Raw genomic sequence first — 23,067 nt, 5'->3', positions numbered from 1 at the left:
GCAGAAGAACATCACAGAACAAAAAGGTTATTTGCCAATAACTCCTTTTCATTGGTTTCTTGTGGAGCCTTTCCTTACCTGCCTCCTCATCCTGCTTGGATTGTCTGTAACAGCCAACAAGATATCCTCCTGATTTGCCTTCTCCCTCATCCTTATCCATAAACACTCAAATGTGTGCTGTGGCAAAAAAAAAACCCAAACCAAACCAACCAACCAACCAAAAACCCACTGAGCAAATTGTTCATTACTATTTGTTTACTTTGTTGAATCTCATGGAATATTTAGTTCCTTATCAGTGGAACTCTAGAAAATGAATCTACAATCTCAGTCCAAAACAAGCAAACAAACAAAAAAAGTATTTTTTTTATCCATTAGTATAATTCTGAAATACAGTAAACACAAGTTGTGAGGGGTTAGAAGTTGAGCCCAGTGTGCAAGCTGGGGTCCTATTTGAAGTGCATCCTCTAATAGAGCAATGTTGTCTTGGGAAGAAATTGCCTTCCCATTAGAGGACAAAGCTGCTCTGTAATTAAGATAATGATTTTTTTCCATAGTTGTCTTTCATGTTATTTTTCTAACTGGTTTGTTGTGGGTTGTTTGGTTTTTTTCAAATACTGTTTTTGCAATAAAACATGTTGGGAAATATTTTACAAGGTGCTAATAAGAAAAACTGCTCACTGCAAAATGAATCATCTGAGGGGTGTTTTCACTTAACTTAGCCCAGCAGGAACAGATAATAATCTAGTGAATAAGAAAGGCCATGGTCTCCATTCTTACTGAGAAATGGCTGTACTGGAGACTTTTCCTGAACCAGCAGTTAGATGCAAACCATGAAGGCATCAAGTGAAGTGAGATGGCTCTGGCTGCATTGCTCTTACGTGTGCACAGTAGGTACTGTATGTTGGAGGAAAACTTAATTCTGTAGGTACAGCTTCATATGGCTTCTCTTCCCTCCTGCCCCAAGAGGGAGCTGGGAAGCTGTTTTGGGATTTTCTGTCAAGGTCAGTAATGTGGTACCAGCACTGTGATACAGGGACCTCTCTCAGCACCTCTCCAAAGCTTCACGCCTGCTTCCATATAAATTACTCCTCTAAACCATGGTAGCCTAATTAAAAGCTCTTTGTACCTTATCATACTTGATGGCTCCTGAGGTGAGGTGAGGACTTCACACCTCATTTGCTCTTGGTAGCAATTCAGCAGGTGGGATGGGAAGGGGCACAGGTTAAGAAGTGATGTTGTAAGTAATTACAAGAGGAAAAATAGCTTGGCTGCCCTACACAGTACTGCATGTTCCATAAAGATGATGGAATATCCCTGCTGCCATGCTGTAACACTGCCCTGTCTGTGTGCCTGGTGGTCTTGATGCCCACACTGAGATCTTGTATCCTAAAAAAGCAAAAAACACTCCTGAGGGGAATGTCCATCTTACAGCAGCATCTGCTTGTGAGAAAATGGTGCAACACGTGCTCCTTGTGAGCTACATGTAAAGCTTCTGAGGCTGATGGTATTTTTCAAATCTGCTGGCACTCCACTGGGATATTCCTGCAGTAAAACATATAGCTCTAAATGTTCCATTTGAAACCTAGTTCAACTTAAACTTTGCACTAAAAATAATTTTTAAAAATTCATAGTGTATCCTGTTAAAGATTGATCAGTTTGCAAATATGTGCACAGTCTTAAGGAGCTCATCTATGAGGAAAATATGTAAAACTTGACTTCTGTTGTAGATGTGAACAAGACCCAACTGTTTTATCAGTGTTACTGCTCTAAAGGAAAACGGGTGCAAGAAGAAAATTAGCAAGTACAAGTATCTTTCTGTCTGCAAAAGCTTTCTGTGCTGGGATGCCAGGCCTGGCAATGGCATTAGAACAAAATCCACTTCAGATTTCTGGTATGATGGTTGCTTCCTTGCTGTGCTGGCTTCTGTATGCAGCAAGGAGAAAACCTCTGCTGCCTTATTCTGCAGCTGGTTCCGTTTTCATTTGATCCCATTCGTGTGTAGCTGAAATTACAGAAGTAAAATACACAGCCTGGGATTACTGGTTCCTTGGGCACCAGTTGTTGGTTTATCCCACAGGGCAGGTCTGGCCTCATGCTCAACGTGTTGCTGGTTGGGATCTCTCTGGCTGTAGCACTCGTTCAGAGAGGTGGAAATGGAAGGAAAGTAGGTGTCAGGAGATAGAAGGTTTGCCAGTCCTTCATCATCTTTCTAACCAGCACAAAGATTTTTTTTTAATTTATTTTTAACAGCATGGGTGAGCTTTGTGTTTTCCTATCCATGTCCTCCCTCTGCCAGAGAGGGGGATGAGTGGTGGGCTCTGTTCCAATACAGCTGAAGGTGGTTTGCTCCAACAGAGAAATGCTATGCTGGGTATTTCATTTAGTTTTTGGAGGAGCTGGCTGGAAAGTTAAAATTCTGATTCAGAGGGAGGGAAAATGAGGAGAAACCTAAGCTTTGGTAATTTCCAGAGGCTTACAGCTCTCCTTCATGCAGACAAGTTCCTATATCTGATTTTCCTGCACCCCTGTCTAACCTAGAGATTTTCTTCCAGGGGTAGGAGTCTCTTATCATGGTCTCTGGCATGAATTCTCCTCTCCACCTGATAATCCCCATTATAAAGGAGATCTGGCTGCCAGTCCTTGCTTTGAACTGGGCAAACAGGGTGGAAGCCCAGTTTGCCTCCATTTTGCATGTGTATCTTTCTGCCTGAGAAATTTGGCCACAATAACCAGTTCGACCAACCCAACTAAAAAAGGAAGATAAGAAGGAAAAAAAATTGTCTTAGTTGATGATTTAAATCAGAATTAGAAACTACTCTAAACAAGAGAAAAAAATCTGCTCAGCTCTAAATATCTGTACAGTAATCTCCATGAAAAGCTCCTTCTATCTCCACAGTCTATCACAGCCATATCTGAATGTTTGTAGTCTGATTGCTTTTTTTAAACAATTCTCAGAGGCCGAGTACATCCTTGTTAAAAAAAAAGAAAAAAAAAGAGCCTTTACAGAACTCTGGTAAATCCATTTTCCCTCCATGCTGGCTAGAAAAATATTCAAGGGAAACTTTACCAGATGTTTGGTGATTATCGAAATCCTAATTAAAACTGTTCTATAGAGTTGATCATAGTTATGTGAAGCTTACATCAGCATGAGTGCTGTGCAAAAAAACCCTGCTCCTACTTTTTGCCTAGCATGAGAGGAATGAATATGAGATTACCTTGGATTTTCAGCTATTTACCCTCAGCTGCAAGCAGTGCCCAGGGGATGCACTGCAATACAATGCTTATTCTTGGTCCTTCTCCTCAGTGAAATGTTGCCAGGGAGAGAAGGATCCCTTGCAGTTTGTCTCCAGGTGTTTGCAAGGTCTGACCTAGGTGAAGAGTTGGAGTTAAGGTCAACAAGTTCTACAAGGGGTGAATGGTGCAGAGCTTCCAGGTGCTAAGTGGTACTAGAAAAGGATGGAAAATGTCACAGCTTTGCTGGAAAGGTAGAGGAGGAGCTCAGCCCCTTCTTCCATCACCTCCTCGTGTCCCTGGCCACTGGTGCTGCTTTAATCCCTGCAAATCTGGAGAGGGTCAGTGCTCTTGCCTGGCTGTCACAAGGGACATGTCCCTGGTGGTAATTCTGGGGCTGTGCCTGGGAAATTCTGACCAGCAGTAGAGAAGCTGTGGTGCAGCACAAGTTTTAAAAGCTGTCATTAATGGAGAAGCTGAGCAACAGTCAGCTAACTGCTTGCTCTGGAAGTCACCTGTGCTTTCATGCCTTTCGATTTTCCAGCTGTCATCTAGGCTGCAAAATGGGTCTTTTTCCTTGCCTTCTCTTTTTGCATCCTTCTCTCCAGAAAATAAATAAATCTACCCACTGCAAAAGGGAACAGAGAGAGGAAAGTTCAGCCACTGCTTCCACCACTCAGCTGAGGTTTGCCATGCCTGTTTTGTGGTCTCTGCTTCAGCTTTCTCCTCTGTAAAAGTGGAGTGATAATACTTGCTGTTAATGAAAATACTTCTAAGATCAGGTACTTTAAAAAAATTAACATAACGAGTTCCTGAAATTTGTCTGAAGTTATGACAACTTGCTTATAGAGAATCTCCTCTGGGAGAGAAGAGACAAATATTTTGAAAGGCTTACAAGCTAATGTGATGATAAATGCCAGGATATTATTTTTCAGACTGTTCTGCTTTACCTTCTCTCTGCTGCTTACCTGGGGGCTGCGTTACAGCTCTGCTCCCAGCAGTTGCAGACAGATGTTGGTTGCAGGGGGAGAACTCCTATGGCATTATTTATGGCAGCTCCTGGTGAGAGGACAGTGATTTACTGTGCATCATCTCCTGCAGCTGTGCATTTGCAGTTTGGTGACAGGGCCATCACTGGAATCCTAATTTTCAGTCTGACACAGAGGCAGAGAAAGGTAAACAAGCTGGATGAAAACAAGAACCTGTTAATAGCCTCCTTTGTCCTTCCACAAATAGACTTACATTTTCTGGAACTGGGAAATTCAGGTTGGAAATATCCCACCATTTATAATACCAGCTCTCCCACCAGACAGATTTTCAAGAAGTCTGAATTTTCAGTCTTGATTTTTCAATAGTCTTGATTTTTCCACTAAACCCATGAGACTTCACTTTTTATTTTATGTCTCCCTTTTACTTATATCTCTCCTCCAAACTCTACTTTTGACTGCAGTGGGTATTGCTAAGAACACTCTCTGATAGGACCTGGTTATCAACAAACCTGTCCCATGCTGTGTGCTGGACAAGATGCAGTGATACAGCAGCAGGAGCCCTCATCTGGCTCTTGGCCCGGCCTCTGCCAGCAAAGAAAAGGAGTTTGCCTCTCTGGGCTATCAGAAAGTTTGCCCTCATGCCCTTGATCTTGAAGACATGGACAGATCCCCTGAGCAGGCTCACCAGCTTATCCAAATTGAATCTCAGCACCAAATGGCTTGATTTTGACCTAAGCTATAAAATTGTTAAATCCCCTACAAAGCCATTGGCATTCTGCAGAGAGGGGTTGATAGAACAGCACCTGGGAATGCCTTGTGTTTTATTTCTGGGGTTATTTTTTTGGGCCACAGTTTATTTGTGACTTGTGCCCGGGGAAATGATAGGCTACATTTTGCAGTATTACCCAACAAACCCTGACATTGCTCTCTGTAATAGTCCTTGCTGTGGCACAGTGTCATGAGAGCATGAGCAAGCCCAGCCCAGCAGCCCCTGTGGGAAGCTGCTTCATGGGCTGTGTCTAGTAGAGAGGGAGGACAAAAAAGTTCCTTTAGTGCTCCCAAGGTTCCTCCTCTGAGATCTGGATGGTAGAAATTGAATAACTGCAAGTGGGCTTAATAATTTTATCAAAGAAGTGACAGGAGGTGCAATATGACAGAGGGTAAGTGTGCCCATGATCTGGTCTGGCTGACTGTGAAAGATTTGTGCTTCAAGGAATTGCATGTTATATCAGATCTGGTTGGTCAAGCTGTAACACACTTTTAGGATACAACTGGTAAGTGCTGGCATTGCTATGCAAGCTCATGGTTTCCCTGAGCTGAATGGAATGTAATCTTCAGGTCACTTATCAATAGATTGGTGACAGGGGAAAAATAAAACCCCACACGCTTCTAGGAACATAAAAAAACCCCAAACACTGAGAAACAATAAGGAGCTCTGAAACTGAAAACCTAAACACTGAAATTGTTTTGCTTACTTTTAGGAATAGATCATAAGAAAATTACTTGGTTTAATCTTGTGGACTTTGATACTCAAGATATGCAGAGAAAGAGGGCAGAATTCCTCATGAAAATCACGAGATTTTGTCACAAGGTCAAATGCTTTAAAATAATTGCTCTTTTAGCATTAAATTTAAGAAGCTTGAGGTTATTCCTTGAAACTTCTCCTTTTTAAAATGTATCTAACTCCTGCTTCTGTATGTTTACTATTGAATGTAATCATTGGATGCTCCAATATGAACTATTCAAAATACAGAGTATAAATAGGGCTATGTTCCTGTGGGTGGTAATAACTTACTCTGCTTACAGTAATAACTTACTCACTTACTCTTCTTACTCTGTGGAAAAGTCTCAGTTCTGACCTGAAGGGATTAGTTGCAAAGAAAAGCAGCTATTTCCTCCTACTTCTGCCTGGGCTGAAATTTTTGAGAAAAGATTTGGGTATGCTAGTGGCTTTTCTGTGTGTGTGTGCTTTGCCTGGCAAACTTGTTTTGCACAGAACAGCCATCCCTCAAGTTTGTGTGAATAATATGAGCCTAGATTGGAGGAGCTGGAATGCAAAGCTTCAAATCCTCCTCCCAAGTCCTTCTGCTCTGCTTCCTCTAGCAGCCAAAGTGATGGTAGGTCTGGGTTGCCCTGCCTTGCTCCAAAGCATTAAAATTTGGAGGCCAAACAAAATATCTCTACACTCTTTATGTTCTGCCCTTGCTTATTGCAGAAAGGACCAGAGGACCTGCTAAGGCAAAATTTGGGAGAATATCAGCCAGCCTAGCTGGGTGCAGCTCTGAAAAAACCTGCAGCATTTCCAGGGAGATGCCTTCATTCATAGAATAAGCCCTTGGTCCTCCCCCAGGTTGTTACCCTGATTGGATGTCACTCTGTTCTTATCAAAGCACTTCTCTGTAACATGGAAATCTCCTGGAGTGTGATCCTGCCAGTAAACACCATGCTGCTTAAAGCCCTGATTCCTATCATGCAAAGGAGGCTGCAGCCCATCAGGACACTGGAAGGTGGGCAGTAAACCATCAGATATTAACTTCTGTAACCCACGATAGCTAACAGGAATTTTGTGCCAGGTTTCTTCACATCCTTGTGTTGCTGAGAGTCCTGCCAGGGCACTGAAAGGTCTGTCTTGAAAAAATCTGTCAGCAGAAACCTACATGCACAGGGTTGGCAGCCTGGCACGCTGATGCATTATTGAAGGTAATTGCCAAGACTGGTAAAGAAGAGCAAATAGATTGATTTCCTACCATATTTCCCCATAGATAAGAGGAACACAGTTATGAAAGGCAGCAGAAATTGCATTTGTTAGGGCTGCCTACAGGTTGACTGTAGCACACTTGTCAGGCACATTCTTGGCTTGCAGAGTTGTACTGCTATATTTTTTTTAATTTCCCTCTATCCCCAGGGCTGGTTAGAAGATCTTAGTTCTCATCAAGGTAGAGAAATTCACAATATCTTGAGTCTTTGAAGAGAATTTACCTGATGCACCCTGGAAGGGAAAGTAGGCAGAGATGGCCCTAGAGCACCCAAGGTGGCCCAGGCAGCATTTCTAGGGGCACCCACATCAGGCAGGTCTGTTTGTAACTTGGGTCAGGCTTCTGTCCAGAGGATGGTTTGGCACATATAATTTTATTTTTTTTTTTAAAGGATGAATTCACTTCTCAGTGCCTCCTGTAAACTTGGCAGGGACTCTTGTAATTTTTGAGGCTGAATTGTGGCAATTCCTTGGGCTTCCCCAGGCAGCCACTGTACTGCTCTGTGTTCTTGGAGAGTCTCCATTAGTGCTGCTTGAGAAAGGCTTGAAAGAAAAAAAATGTATTTTGGGGGTGTCTCTAGAAATGGTTCTTTTACCAAATGCTTTTGCTTGGGAGAACAAATAGAAGAAATGAACTAAATTTTGAGGTATTCATGTATCATATGGGTTACCTTAAATGTTTTCATTTTCAGCATCCGAATAGCTGTCTGGAGAGGACTCTTCCCAGTATAACCCTGCTCTATGGCATGGCAGTGTTCATGGTCAGAAGTATGGATTTCAAACCCCAGTACATTTAAAACCCCAGTACATTTAAAACCCTGGAGGGAATGGATCTGGAAAGCTTTCACTAATGTAACCAAGAATCTAAGAGATAAAAACGTTTGAGATATTTTTAAATGTCAAATTTCAGACACAAAGCATGTTGCTGTGATTTGATCTTCAGACTGTATTTATCTGTCTAGCTTTTCCTATTCTATCAACAACCCTGTTCACCTTGGAGGTAGCCTTAAACTATTAATTTGTGTGCCTTCTAGTCCAAATGGTGATATTTAAATCAAACTATAGAAATCATTCATTTGAACACTATCTAAAATAAAAATATGAAGGCTTTGGTTTTCATTTTTAAGGGCTTAGAAAAGTACTGTATAAACAGTTTAAAAACCTGAGAGAATCCTCACCTGTATTTTGTCATCCTTGCTTAAGTAAATAGCAAATAAATGTCAGAAATACAAGTGCCACCTAGATCTCTTTAAAAAATGAGCTGCTCCAGCCTGTCAGTTAACAGGACTTAATGTGACTGATGTGTCTATTCCCTCTCAAAGTGTGGATGGTAGGCAGTTTGTATATAAGAATGAGGCTTTGCTTTGCCTGAAGCATGACACTGAGCAAAGAGGATCATTTCCAGTTTCTTACACTAAAATTGAAGATCTTTTCCTGCACCCAGTAACCCAAATATCACAGCGTGCTTAAGGATGCTGCTGACATTTTCAAAGCCCACCCCGGGTGCTCCTTTCTGACTGCAGATTTGCTCTGGGTCTCTCTGGGACTTTGAATCTTTTCCTTTGCAGATCTTGAGTCTTTAGGGATTGCTTTACCTCTTTCTGCTATCAAACCATTGGAGCCCCACTTTGATATTAGGAATTATCACCTTGTCATAGCTGTAATGTGTGCTTGACTTTTAAAGGTAGCATTAACATATACAATATATAAAAAATGAAGTTCACTGGTCCACAACTCTTCAGATTAGTCATGTTAGTAATTTGTTTTCTCATGTAATTGCTTCTTAGCTGAAGGTGAGGCTTGCATAATCATTCAGTGCTAAGTCAGGTTCAGTGAATCCATTTCTCCTTTTCATCAGCAGATGGTTTAAGCAGTTCAGTTAAAGTTATTCTTAATGACCTACTTGTAAAAAAAAATCTATTCCTTTAAGGACAAATATTTTAATATTTATATATCAATATTTAATCTGTTGTTTAATATTCATATTATTTTAATATTTAATTTGGGTGTTTTCTTACTAAAAACTTCTGGTATTTAATTTCCCACTTTGTGCTAAAAAAAAAAAGATCAGAATGAAATAGGTTAAATACTAATTAACCCAAATAAGTGTCAGCTTGCATCTCACTCCTGGGGAGGAGGAAAAAGCACAACAAAACAAACAAAAAAACCAAGCAATAAAAAACCTAAAGTACTTTTTTTTCAGTTGTTTGCTCTTTCCTCTTAAGCAGAAGAGCAGCTCTTTACATGGTTTGTTAACCACAGGGCTTCTTAGGCAGGGGATAGCTGACAGCTGACACTGGAGGAAATCTTCTGTCAGGTGAGATTTTGGGGAGAAGATGTAAAAGAAGTGAGTGGTGACTGAAAGGGTGCTTTCCATTTTTAGTGACCCCAGGTATCCTGTACAGATGGATTAAAACATCATTTGTGTCACAGCCTAGCCAGGAGGTTTGCATTCCCAAGTGTGCTCTCTGTAAGTTCATAGTGAAACTCTCCCTGACCCCAGGCATTGAGGCTTTATGATTTGGGGTGAAATCATCAATTATTTCAGCTGTAAAAAGAGCTACTGATTTGTTTACATGCAGCTTGGGACCTGCAAGTCAAGTCCTGAAGCTGGATGTAAGTAATGATGCTGCCTCCTCACCCATGCCAGTCCTGCCTGCCTCTGGTGGCAGCATGGGAGGGGATAGTTGGAAGCAGTGGGTTTTTTAGGAAGAGATGCTATCTCTGTTCCAGCACAGGTGATCTTTGGATCTCAGAGATGATGTTAGAAGCATGGAAGATGTTATAGATGTCCGAGACTCAATATTCTGTTAATGGTTTCATTTAATTGATAAAATTGCAATAAGCAAAACAGTGCTGGGTGTGCGGGGAGTCTCCTCCACTCACACGCACACACCTAAAACTCTGGAATTACTTTTTATTGATTATAATTCTATGCATATTGAAAAGGAGGTGGGTTTACGTATTCATAGGATTACGTCATGCCATTATAATATTCATGATAGCTGCAGTCTGGGCGGAGTCTTCTTTTGGGGAGATATCCGGGGGTGGTCAAGGGGTCTTTGGATGAAGTAAAGGTCTTCCTCAATCTTGAACTTTTTTACCTTTCTTGATTTCACTGACTTCATCATATTGTTACAAGAGGATATCAGACCCTAGCCATAATTTTCCTCTTATCTGCTGGTTCTGACATCTTTATGTTCTTCTTGTGCAATGTTCACATTCCTTTGGTGCCTCGTTAGCCTTGGCAGTGCCTTGTTTTAAGAACAGGACCTACACTTTTAATTATAGAATCATAGAACCATAGAATTGGCTGGGTTGGAAGGGACCTCAGAGATCATCAATCCAACCCTTGATCCACTCCCGCTGCAGTTCCCAGCCCATGGCACTGAGTGCCACATCCAGGCTCTTTTTAAATATCTCCAGGGATGGAGAATCCACCACTTCCCTGGGCAGCCCATTCCAATGTCTGATCACCCTCTCGGTAAAGAAATTCTTTCTAATGTCCAACCTAAACCTCCCCTGGCACAACTTGAGACCTCTTGTGCCCTCTTGTCTTGCTGAGAGTTGCCTGGGAAAAGAGCCCAACCCCCCCCTGGCTCCAACCTCCTTTCAGGGAGTTGTAGAGAGTGATGAGGTCTCCCCTGAGCCTCCTCTTCTCCAGGCTGAACACCCCCAGCTCCCTCAGCCTCTCATAGGATCTGTATTCTCTTCGAGAAAGAAGTTGGTCTCGTTAGGGCCTTGTTTTGTTCACACTGTTTCAGTGGAAAAATTACATGTCTCAACTGTTTTGCTTAGCCCCACATTCACTTCTTATTCAGTTTAATTCTTTTCCTGAATTTTACTGGTTAGGAATACAAATTCATCAACATACGTTACACAGAGCTGTCCTGGTTGTATGGAGCACAAAGAAATTACCTTCATTCTTCTGCAGGTTCCACTGGCTGGTCTTGGCTTCACTTGCTTTGGGTTTATGGTAAGAGGAGATGTTTCTTATGGTGAAAGAAAGAGGGAAATTACACCCCAGGCATTCAAGTGCTTGAAGTACTAAATTTTTTATAAAGCTTGCTGTGACTTTTCAAGTAATTTTGTAGAAGACTGTGCACGGGAACAAATATACCTTAGAAATACATTTGTTGACAACATACTGTGACTTGCCATAATGAATTAATTTGGTGTTTGCCATAACATTTACTAATTTAAGCAAAGTTATAACTAATTTATGGGATCCAGGTCATGAGTGCTGGACCTTCTGAAGCTAATGGTTCATGCCAAAGCAAAACAGAAGGGTATCTGCTTTTTCCTTTTTAATTTTGTTTGATATAAAAATCCTTAATGCTGAAGAGCAGGTCTGGTTCTTCTATCTTATCTCAGAGATGAGATGCTTTATCCTTGTTTCTGTGGAATGAATTTCTAGCACCAGCAACATGATGCCAAGTGCTGCTGAAGGGCAGATCTGATGGCAACCTCTTGCTCACCCTTTTGGGGCAAAAGTAGTCAGGTTTAAATTTGAGTCCCTGCCAGAAAACAGATTTTTGCAGCTGTACCCAAGGACACTTTTGCTGGGTTGAGTGGTGGGAACGGGTGGGGAGGGAGCAGAACTTTGTCTAATCTTGGCAGCCCAAGCTCTATTTGACTGGTGTGAAAAATTTCCTCTCCTGGAGCCCATGATTGGCAGCTCATCAAAATGAGCTAAACAAACAAACAAACAAACAAGCAAACAAAACAAAAAAAAAACCCAACAAAAACAACAAAAAGTCCTCACAGGATACTGTCTTTAGGAAACAGCATTTTTTTTACAGCTATCAAGATGTGTAGTCAAAGGGAGGACTGGATTACCAATGATTTCTCTCCTTCAGGTGCTTTGCTCATCTTGTAATCTCTCCTAGCATCCTTCAGTCTGTTTGGGAGCAGGCACTGATACTGCTCCCCCTTTTCCCCTTGGGACAGCCACTTCTGCCTTCCACCTTCCCACACCTCCTTTGCCTCTGGGTTATATTTTTTGATGATCCTAGTGCCCTTTTTAATTCTAGTTTTATGTTTAGGGATGGCAAACTGAGTCGGGCAGCTGGGGCTTGGCAAGCAGCCATGTCTGGATGAACACCTTCCCACTGGCTTTATAAACACTTCTAAGTTTTATTTGTGACCATTCCTTATGTCTCTGTTCTGTGCATTTGGGCGAGGCAAAACCACAGGGGGAATATTAAATAAATTTAAAAATTTGAATTTAAATAAATCTGAGCCCAGCAGCAGTCACTGAGCCCTCCCAGGAGGTCCCTGGGAGCTGGTACAAGGGCTGGGACCCAAGGCATGGTCCACTAAGGGGTTGGTTGTACCACACAAATAGATTTTCTTCATTAATAAATAACTTAAATATTTGCATTTTCTTCTCCTTTTAACAGTGGGCAGCTGTCATGTCTCTGCTCACCTCCTCTTTACAGCAGACCCATGCTGGAGAGTCAGACTAGCAACTCATTGCATCCTCTTTTTTAGTGCTGATGGTGAAGTTATCCCTCTGGATAACACCTTTCTGGTGCAGCAAGCATGTATTCAGTACCCTTCAGCATGTCAGAACATGCACTGCCTTTTTTGATCTCATTGTAAATGGCCTGTCACATCCCTTGCTTGCTACTGATAACTCAGAAAGATTTGAAAAAAACAATGTTGTCCAAGATGTCTCAATTTTGTAGCATTTGTGACACCTTGCTCTCATAGTGTGTGTGTGTGGGGGGGGGTTACCTATGGATATTTTGCAGGAGTAATTACATTTCATTGCCAGCAGCAATGTATGTAGTTACTGAGCTGATTCCAGCCCAATTCCCATTGATTCAGCAGGATTTGTTCACATCACTGTCAGGTTTGGAAACCACAGGAAGTTTAGTTTTCCCTGTTTATCCACAAGGCATCACTTGGCACTGAATTCAGGACCAGATTATTTTCAGTGCATGCAGATATTTTCTTTTGTGCAGCTTAGTAACTATGTCGTTGACTTTAAAAATGTTACTATAACAGTTTGCCTGCCCGAGAAAATACATAAGCAAGTTTTAAAGGTTGCTGTTTTCAGACAAATCAGATTATTTTGATAAATTCAAATTATAGCAGTATCTAAGCTTTGGTAAGCTTTTTAAGACATGGATGTCAGAACAGCAGGAACTCATGCACCCTGCTTATTACTTTCCACCACTCTTACTACTGACTTATGTGTAGTATTACTTCTGTATCCCAATACAGCAGGCTCAAAGATGCAGAGGGAACGTTCAGTTGTAAAAATGGACTTGTGAGAAGAAGCATTTGCTGGAATTATAGCATTTAGCACATTGCTATCATTCAGAGCAGTTATTTAAATCGTTATTATTTTATTCTTTCTTTTCCTTTTTCTTTTGTCTTTTCCTTTTTCTTTTCTCTTTTCCCTTTTCTTTTTTCTTTTCTTTTTTTCTTTTTTCTTTTTTCTCTTTTCCTTTCCTTTCCTTTCCTTTCCTTTCCTTTCCTTTCCTTTCCTTTCCTTTCCTTTCCTTTCCTTTCCTTTCCTTTCCTTTCCTTTCCTTTCCTTTCCTTTCCTCTCCTTTTCCTTTTTCTTTTCCTTTCTTTTCCTTTCTTTTCTTTTTTTTTTTTTTAATTTGGAAATCAAACTGCAAGCAGTGTCTGCTCCCCAAACAGGTGTCTGGGTGGGGTGTTTAAGGACACCCAGCAGGAGCTGCAGGAAAAGGAGATATTTTTATAGCAAGAGTGCCATCGTGTGGGAAGCTCCTGCACCACCCCATGTGCTGCACCCCTGCAGCATCCCTGCGGCATCCCTGCCCTCCTCTTTTTGTTTTCCATGGAATTTCAACTAAAGTATGATTTTCATTTCTGAAAAGGTGCTACAAAAATCAGAATTTTCATAACTGGGAACATTTTAGTCGGGTTAAATTTTCTCAGCTATTACTCTGAGATGGTGAGTTCAGAAGCAGTGTCTACTAAGTAAGAACAGAAGTGGGGTCTCCCTTTTTTCTGTATGAAGTTCATATAGTTTGATATTCATGCTCTTATAATTTCTCTTATGTGTATTTTATCTCTCAACATCTGTGTTCAGCTGCAGTTTTATAAGCTTTCCATTTTTCAAGCTTTTCTGTGTAATAATACAATTGCTATCCCTTTCTGCTGCTTTTATATATATATATATATATATATATATATGTTTTCCTTTAACTAATTTAACTTATATGTTACATCCATAAAGAAAATTGACACTAATTACCAGGAGTACAATTAGGAATAAATCTCTGTTAAGGAACAAGCTAAAGTTCAGTGTCTTTATGCAAATGCCTCTTGCTGAAAAGATGTCTTGTGTAATCAGGAATTATACTGACAAGTGAAGAATCATTTAATTAATGAGAATAGAGCAATCATTTGGATGGTTCCTTCTATTACTCGTGGAACAGAATAGAAAATAGCCCTGCTAAGAGGTTAAAGCTACTGATGGGAGAAATAAGCCCCACAATGTTGTTCTGTTACTGCCTTGTGTAGATAGTACAGTAATTCCCAAATATAAAAGCACATATGCCAAATGCTGGGATTTGGCATAAATAATTAATCTGCTGTTACTCCAGAAGAAGCTATACAAAAGGGTTCTGTTTATGCTGACTATCTGCTGCTCCTGCTAACCTGAATTACTGAAATATTTGGCCCAAAATCTTCATTTAAGTCCTTATGCAGGATGCTAGAGCAGCAAGAACCAGAATTATGGTGAGTTATGTCTGTAAGCACTGTGTGCCATGGTAGAGAGTGGTGTTTGCAGTCACAGAGGAGTAATTATGGTGGGAAAGGTTTCCAGCACACAGTCCCAGTTTGTCCCAGTTGTGTCTCTTCCAGTCATAGCCTCTGCCTCCAAAGTTTCTGAGACAATGCAGATGTCTCAGAATATTTTTTCTGTCTCTTGCAACAGACTGCAGAGTTCTCCCATCCTTGCCTTATTCCTGCCCCTTCTGGAAGCTTTGGGATGGGGCTTCTGTAAATTGGCATTGGGTTTGGGAGAATTCAAAATACAGTCCAGGGAACTCTGACCTTGTTCTCCATTCTCCAGGACTGGACCTTCAGTGATGTGCTGTCAGCAGGTGTTGCACAGAATCTGCTCCACTACTTATAAATACAAAACTATGCAACCAAGGTGATTCTGGCATCACCAATGCCACGTGTATCACTTGCAGCCTGTTCCTCAAAGGCCCTGTTCCCTTTGGGATACCACAGAGATGGACAAGAATGTCCTTTCTGTGGCTGTGTGAAGGCTTCCATTCCTGGGAGGACCACAGAATAAGTATAAGGTCATTTAGATGTGCCATAGAAAATGCAGTAGCCAAGAAGGCCAATGGCATCCTGGCCTGTATCAGGAACAGCGTGGCCAGCAGGTCCAGGGAAGGGATTCTGCCCCTGTGCTCAGCCCTGGTGAGGCCACAGCTTGAGTCCTGTGTCCAGTTCTGGGCCCCTCAGTTCAGCAAGGAGATTGAGGTGCTGGAGCAGGTCCAAAGGAGGCAACTGGGCTGGTGAAGGGATCCAGCACAAGTCCTATGAGGTGAGGCTGAGGGAGCTGGGGGTGTTCAGCCTGGAGAAGAGGAGGCTCAGGGGAGACCTCATCACTCTCTACAACTCCCTGAAAGGAGGTTGGAGCCAGGGGGGGGTTGGGCTCTTTTCCCAGGCAACTCTCAGCAAGACAAGAGGGCACAAGAGGTCTCAAGTTGTGCCAGGGGAGGTTTACGTTGGACATTAGAAAGAATTTCTTTACAGAGAGGGTGATCAGACATCGGAATGGGCTGCCCAGGGAAGGGGTGGATTCTCCATCCCTGGAGATATTTCAAAAGAGCCTGGATGTGGCACTCAGTGCCATGGGCTGGGAACTGCAGCAGAAGTGGATCAAGGGTTGGACTTGATGATCTCTGAGGTCCCTTCCAACCCAGCCAGTTCTATGATTCTATGATTCATTGACAGTGACTGTTCAGGTGGTATTACAGATTAAATGGTCTCTATATAGAGCAGTCATCCATTGCTTCCAAGATGCATTAAAACACCCTTTCCTAACACTGTATTTTTCTGATCTTGAGGTAGAACACTGCATTGCACTGTTGTGGTAGTCCCAAGCCAGTGGGACAGCTTTTCTTCTCCCTTCAATGCTCTGCAGGCTCTGGTAGCAACGTTCCAGAGCTCTGCTGGTTCCTGTGCACTTGGATTCCTTGCCTGCTGTGTCAAATGATTACACAAGTAATTGTTTGCTTTTCAACACTGAAATGAAAAACAAATTTATTACCTGAAGGAAAACATTCTCCCCGTCTTATTAAGTATAATCACTGAATTTTTTTATTTCGGGTAACCAGATGCATCCAGCTGTTTCTCAAGTCACTTCCTAATGTTTCTTTAGAAAACACTCTTCTTGGGAATAAATTAACTAAATATGAAAATCTACCAAGCTAAATTTTCATTTTTCAAACTGTTTATTCCACCTGAAGTGTTGCTAGATAGGTTGGCATGGCAAGCTGCCCAGTAAACCTTTGGCAATCAGCAGGGCACATAGGTGCAAGGACCAGGCAATTCTGCAGCAAATCACCTTCCTATAGAAAAATCCTTATTAGTAGGTTGCCTAAGCAAGACTAATTTAAGTCTTTACTGACTGCACTCTGTCTCTACTGACTGTTCAGGTCTTTACAGTTTTGCACTCTCTCCAAAGCAGCAGGTAGGTAATCTAATAAAGAGCTTTTTACAATATTATATTACAACATATTTACAATGTGTATCCAGTGGTTTATCTAAACTGTATTTTCCTTTTGTTGTTTTGTTTTTTTTTTTTTCCAATTGAAATGTCTCTTCTCCAAATGCAAAATATATATTGTCTAATGCACTACAAAAGTCAACGGGCAGACTGTGTAGTGAAAGCCAGCTAAAAAAAATCAGGTATATTAACTAAAGCATTTTCATTAAGGGTTTTAAAAGAAGAAAAGAGAAACTTCTACATGTTTTCCAGTATCTGGAGTGGAGCATAGGTAGCCACATGTTCGATCTTATGGACAACCCCATATTCTGGCTTGGTTTTTTGCCCAGATCACTCCCTCTGGATTCATCAGCTGCTTGGCTTTCCAAGACACATGGGAAGGCTGCAAGTAGTGGGATTACATCCTCACACTCTCAGGTGTCACCCCCACTGTAACCCCTGATTCTGTGCTTTTTCCTCAAGGATTTTGGAGCTGCAGCAGAGTGGTGACATGGACATACTGAAGCATAAGTGGTGGCCGAAGAATGGGCAGTGTGATCTTTACTCATCTGTGGATACCAAACAGAAAGGAGGTGCCCTGGACATAAAAAGTTTTGCAGGTGTTTTCTGCATCCTCGCAGCTGGGATTGTCCTCTCCTGTTTCATTGCAATGTTGGAAACGTGGTGGAATAAAAGAAAAGGCTCCCGGGTTCCTTCAAAAGAGGTATTAGACCCTCCCTTTCTCCTGGGGAATTTTCATGCCTAAAGATTGCTGCCTTAAATTTCTAGCATTAGAGAGGCTGGGGAAATAAATTTTAAAAAAATTCACTTAGCTTCCTGATTTTTTTAAGGTAAATGTTTCTCAAAATCTCTTAAGCTATTCTTTCTTTAGTTATTCTTTCCAGAAAAGCTTGGATGGGGGAGGAGGGGAAAGTATATTAATGATGTCTAAACATGCAGCTAGAGTAGAGCACAAAATTTAGAATAGTACATTATTAATACATCAATATTTAGTTCATTATTCCCTTTGGTGAGAGCTAATTCTCAGCAGTAAATTCAACAGTTTCTTAGGTGGTTCTTGCAAAAAATGTCCCCTAAGCTCAGTGGCTGAGTCTTTCAAAATAGATTTGCCAAGTTCAGCCCTTTAATCAGCAGTTAGCTTCTTAAATAATCTTGTCCCCATTTTCAGAACTGCTAATCTCTTAAGACTTCCATGAACTTTTTAGTTCTTGTTGTTTAATCTGAAGTCCAGGGAAGCAAGAGTACTTTAGATTATTCAGGTTCAAGCCAGACTTACTTCTGAAACCTACTGCAGGCTTGTTTCAGAAAGTCTTGGATGGAAGCCATGGGAAGATACCTTGTTTTACACCAAAGATGAGTTGTAGACCTGAAGGTGTAATGATTTCCTTTCTGTGGAAATCCCTTTACCAGCCATCTGAACCTTCGAGGTTTTACAACAAATTTCTTGCCTTTACAATTCAGTCTGTAGCTCTACAAAACACTCTGACATCAGGGGAAAAAAAAAAAAAAATTATTAAAACATGCTTGGCAGCAATGTCCAGTGCTAAACCTATAGATGAGCTTTAATGTGGCTTTATCAACTCCAGCTTTTCTATCTGTGTAGCTTGTGGGGTACTGCTGTTAATTTGTGTGGAGTGGTCTCACCTTCTCTGCAGTTTCTCCATTGTGTTTATTCCTGCTAATCTAATGCTGTGGAATCAGGCAGGAACAATTATCCTACCTAATTAGACAGCATTGGCACTGATGTTACAATACGTTTAAACTTTTCTTGCCTGTTTTAATTCCCAAGCTTTTTTTTTGTACAAGATCTGGACCAGACCATTATTTAAAAAAAAAAAAAAATAATAAAAAAAAATAAAAATTTGAGTGCTTAAATTGGGTTTCTCATGAATGGAAACCCTATAGTTTCAACTGGTAAATTATTTTAAAAACTTAAAATTTACTAGATTGCTGTTTACCCAGACTTTCAGAACTTCATATTTATCTGGTGCAGAACACAAAAATATCTAACAAAGGAAAACAATAATTGGTTATTTTATATAACTATAAAATTCCCTACTTGAGTGTTCGAATATGGAGAAATTCTGATTTATACTTGCCACAAATGGTATAATTTGGCCTCCTTGATCTTTGTTATGTGGTCCTTAGCTTAGCATTTCAAATCTCAGCACCAAATTGAAAAGCTTGGCTCAAAACTGAGTTTAACGTGGACGTTTGTGCTGAATGCCCCCACTCTCCTGGATGTGGGGGTCATTCAGCAAAGAAATACCTCTTAACTAACTTTCTTAAAATTCATTTTAGCTTCCATGAAACCCATTGGCTCTTCCAGGCCACTAGTCCAGAGTCGGGGGTCAGATTGGGCCAGTTTGTGGTCAGCAAGCCAACCCTTTTTCCTGGTGGCTGCCATCCTTGTGCTCCAGAATGCAAGCATTTACACTGAAAAAAAATTGTCTTATGGTTGTGAAGATAACTTTTCAGTTGCGTGCCAGAAGTAACCCACTCAGTGATGTCTGCCTGAGTCTGCAGACAGCCTTAAACAGTAGCTCTGAGAGAAGTATGAACCGCCCCAGTAATCTCAATGGGATGTTGACTCTGAAGCCTGATGATAATTTAAATGTGAAAACTGCTGAATGTTTCACTACTGATCACACAAGAGAGAAGAGGAAAGATCATAATATGGAGATATGCACAATCTTACTGTGAGTGGGTCTCGTTTTGGTGTCTCAGTTGGGTGGAGATTGGGTTGTGGGCTAAGCATGGGAGAATATCACCGCTTCTAAACTTTCACTGGTCTGATCCTAGCCCCAAATGCATCTCTGTAAAGAGAAGAAAGAGGAATATTTTGAGTAACTTATAGAGGCTCAGAAGTGATGAAATTCCAATTGTTTCAGGATTGGTGCTGTGAATTGCAAAGTGCTTGTTTGTTTTTTCAAAATTTAAAAAGGAGAAAAAAAAAAAAAAAATTAACCAACCGAACAAAACACAACACCCTCAAAAAAACAAAACCAAAAGCTAACAAAAAAATTGAAAAATACTTAGGACTGTCCCTCAGAGACATAGTCATGACTTGCACGTGCTAACAGAGCCTCTGTATATTGCTTTAGCTTCCGATGTGGCCCCAGTTCTCCTGCATCCATATGCAGCTCCAAAGTTTTTCGGAGAGAGCGTTTGGTGAATGCGTTTGGTTTTGGTGTCACCTGTGTGGTTGTTATGTGCATCCATGTCTATGTCCACATGTGAATAAACTACAGTCTGAGAAATGAGCACTGCATTTTTTCCCTCCCATGATGAGCCCAAACCGATGCCTCTGTGGGTCAGTGATCTTCCATTCCCTGGGAGATCCCTGATACCCCGTTCCCTGCTCCTTTCCCCCTGGTTTGCATCCCCGTCCCTGGCCTCAGAGGGTAAAATCCCAGTGGGAATCTGGCCTCTCAGTCTCCTTCCAGTCGGGCTCTTGTGTTGGGCGTGATTCCAGTGCAAATATTTGGTGATCCATTTTGCTGAGTAGATGAACTCCTGCAGTTTGTTCTAGGTGTGGACTTTTTCAGAGTGCTTGACTTCATTCCTAGACAAAGGAGGGATCTCAAGCCCATTCGGTATACTAGGAGCTTTCCCATTGATTCAGGGAGCTCTGGATCAAGCCAGTCATTGAGTTGCAGTAATCAAGGCTGGAAGTCATCAGTGCACACCTATCAGCTGCCTAATTATCTTCTGTGCGGTCCTAGAGTGTGAGATATTTCTAGTGGCCTGGAAGAGCCAGTAGATTTCACAGAGATTAAGGTAAATTTTAAGGTTAGTTGAAACTCATTTTTGTTCTGACTGAGCTGCGCTACCGAGGCTGAAGGAACAGCCCTGTATGTGTTTAATGCTGCTTTGAATTAAGCTTTGCATTTCAGCAGAAATATGTATGTGCAATGCAGGTGATTTATTGTGCCACTTGGGACTTTCTCTTTTTTTTTTTTTTTTTTTTTTTTTTTTTTTTTGCATTGAAAATCTCAGTTATAACAAACAAACTTGTTTAATTGAGGTCTCTGGGAGGACACATTTAAGAAGGAAAAGGGACAGAGGTAAGAGGAGGGATGATACATTATAATAAATGCCCCAGGCCACATTCTCCTCACCCAAAAAAGCATCATTCCACCAGAATTGATGGAATGGCTTCTTTGTAGGTAAGGGGAGAATTAATCCCTCTGTTGGCATCAGAACTTAAAATTGCCTGGTGTACTCCTTCCTGTGTGATGTCAGTGAGTCACGAGCACTTGGTTTTTGGTCTGGAAGATCAGCTTTTCTCCACCACAATATGTATTATCCAGGCAAAAAGCAATCTGAGGTGGTTTTAGCCCTTCCTTAAGCCCCGAGAGGATTACAAAGACAGCAGCCTGATCCCTCAGAGCCTCCCACGTGACATCCAAATTTAGTCCTTATCGAGGAGTTAAAGAGCTGGCATTGTCCCCAGGTTCCTGAGATGATACTTTGTTGTCATGGCACAAAGTTTGCTGTTATTTACTCCAACCCATCTAACTCCGAGCCTGGCTTTTCCTGACGGACACCGACCAGTAGCGCTCGGAGTTTTGTTTCCAGATTCAGGGCCTGAACTAGCTGTGCCCTAAGGGTCCACCTCATTTTGGCTGAGCCCCCCCCAAGCTCCAGGAGGTGGAAATGTTTGCTGGTGGCACCCAGAGATGCTGCCAGCCAACAGCCACCCGTGGTTCAGCGCGCGTTGCGCTTCCCGAGCGGCTCGAACCGCGCGGCGAAGCTCGGAGCCCGCGCGGGTGGCAAGCGGTGAGCAGAGCCTCTTGTTTTTTTCTCATTCCCCCAGGATGACAAGGAGATCGACCTGGAGCACCTCCACAGGCGTGTGAACAGCCTCTGCACAGACGACGACAGCCCCCATAAACAGTTCTCCACCTCATCGATTGACCTGACCCCGCTGGACATTGACACTTTGCCCACGCGTCAGGCGCTGGAACAAATCAGTGACTTCAGAAACACTCACATCACCACAACCACCTTCATACCAGAACAGATCCAGACTCTGAGCCGCACGCTGTCTGCTAAAGCTGCTTCAGGTTTCTCCTTTGGCAGTGTGCCCGACCACCGGACTGGCCCTTTCAGGCACAGGGCACCCAACGGGGGTTTTTTCAGAAGCCCCATCAAAACGATGTCATCCATCCCTTACCAACCAACTCCTACTCTGGGGCTGAATATTGGTAGTGACCCAGACCGAGGCACCTCCATCTGAGCATCAGACCAAGTTTCTTCACTGTTCCTTTTTTAGGACTCCCCTTGTAAGGAGCAGATGTGATATTGTGGGACTAACATGGATGTAACCTTTTTTTATTTTTCTTATTTTTTGTTTCCGAGTTAGGGTTTTTTTGTTGTGTTTTGGTTGGTTTGTTTGCTTTTGGTTTGTTGTTTTTTTTTTTAATTTCAGGGTTATTTTCAATTTTGGTTTGTTTTTTTTTCTGGTTTTTTTTTTCCTTTAATTTTTATTTAAGAATCAGGATTATTAGTAACAACTCTTCCTCCTTTCTCAGCCTGGTCTCCTCTGTCTCCCCTTATTCTCTTTACTACTTGAATCACTTATTCTTTAGAGTATCACCACGTTAGGTTTTGGTTACTTCAAGCTTTTCATATACCTTAAATATAGAAAACGTGCTGCAATTCATGCATAGAAAAACCCTGAGGATTACTTTACAGAAGGGCATTCGCTTCTCCTCCCCCACTGCCTTTTTTTACTATAATTGCAATAACTTAAGTCCTTTTCATAGATTCTGCTGCATCCAGTCAGTGCTCCGCTGCTGTGTGTCCTTTTAACTGTGGACCAAAGGCAAACCCTCTGCAGTTTAAAAAAAATGGAAAAATTTAAAAAAAGGCAAAAAGGAAAAAAAAGGGAAAAAAAAAAAAAAAAAAAAAAGGCAAAGCAAATTAAATCAAAAGACCATCCAGGCCCCATAATAAGAGAATGCAATTTTGTAGGATTACAAAAAGCCATTACTATGCCAGTAAAGACTACAGTTAAATCTACTTTTGCACTGCACCAGTGCATATGACCTTTATGTGATTGTACAGTGTTAAAAGTTTTTCTTATGTACAGTGAACTGTATCATATGGCAGAAGCCTCTGTTGTGTTAAATAAGTTAGTATCTCATACATATATATATATACATATATACACATGGTATGTATATATATATATACACATGTATATATAGCTATAAAATGGCAGCCGTTGCTATTGCAATTCATTTAATAAAGCTTTAGTAAAAATGTGTTGTGTACAGGAAAGATGTACAGTGCAGGGGGTCTTTTCATTTAGAAAAGACAGGTTGCTTTAATGTTATTCTGACTTGCAT

The 23,067-nt window shown here is 41.4% G+C and overlaps 1 protein-coding gene across 1 annotated transcript in view; it reads left to right on the top strand.

Annotated features, from left to right (window-relative positions):
• GRID2 (glutamate ionotropic receptor delta type subunit 2) overlaps positions 1–22,586 on the top strand; it is a 683,099-nt gene extending 660,513 nt beyond the window's left edge. Inside the window, exons 15-16 of the mRNA XM_071742831.1 lie at positions 17,174–17,414; positions 21,531–22,586. Coding sequence (XP_071598932.1) covers positions 17,174–17,414; positions 21,531–21,953 — 664 coding nt within the window. The 3' untranslated portion in view covers positions 21,954–22,586. The remainder of the gene's footprint in view (positions 1–17,173; positions 17,415–21,530) is intronic.
• The last annotated feature ends 481 nt before the right edge of the window (positions 22,587–23,067 follow it).

This window comes from Heliangelus exortis, chromosome 4, assembly GCF_036169615.1.
Source record: "Heliangelus exortis chromosome 4, bHelExo1.hap1, whole genome shotgun sequence".
Taxonomy (NCBI): Eukaryota; Metazoa; Chordata; class Aves; order Apodiformes; family Trochilidae; genus Heliangelus; species Heliangelus exortis.
Note: the sequence above shows the minus strand (reverse complement) of the source record. Positions and strands in the feature narration are given on the sequence as shown.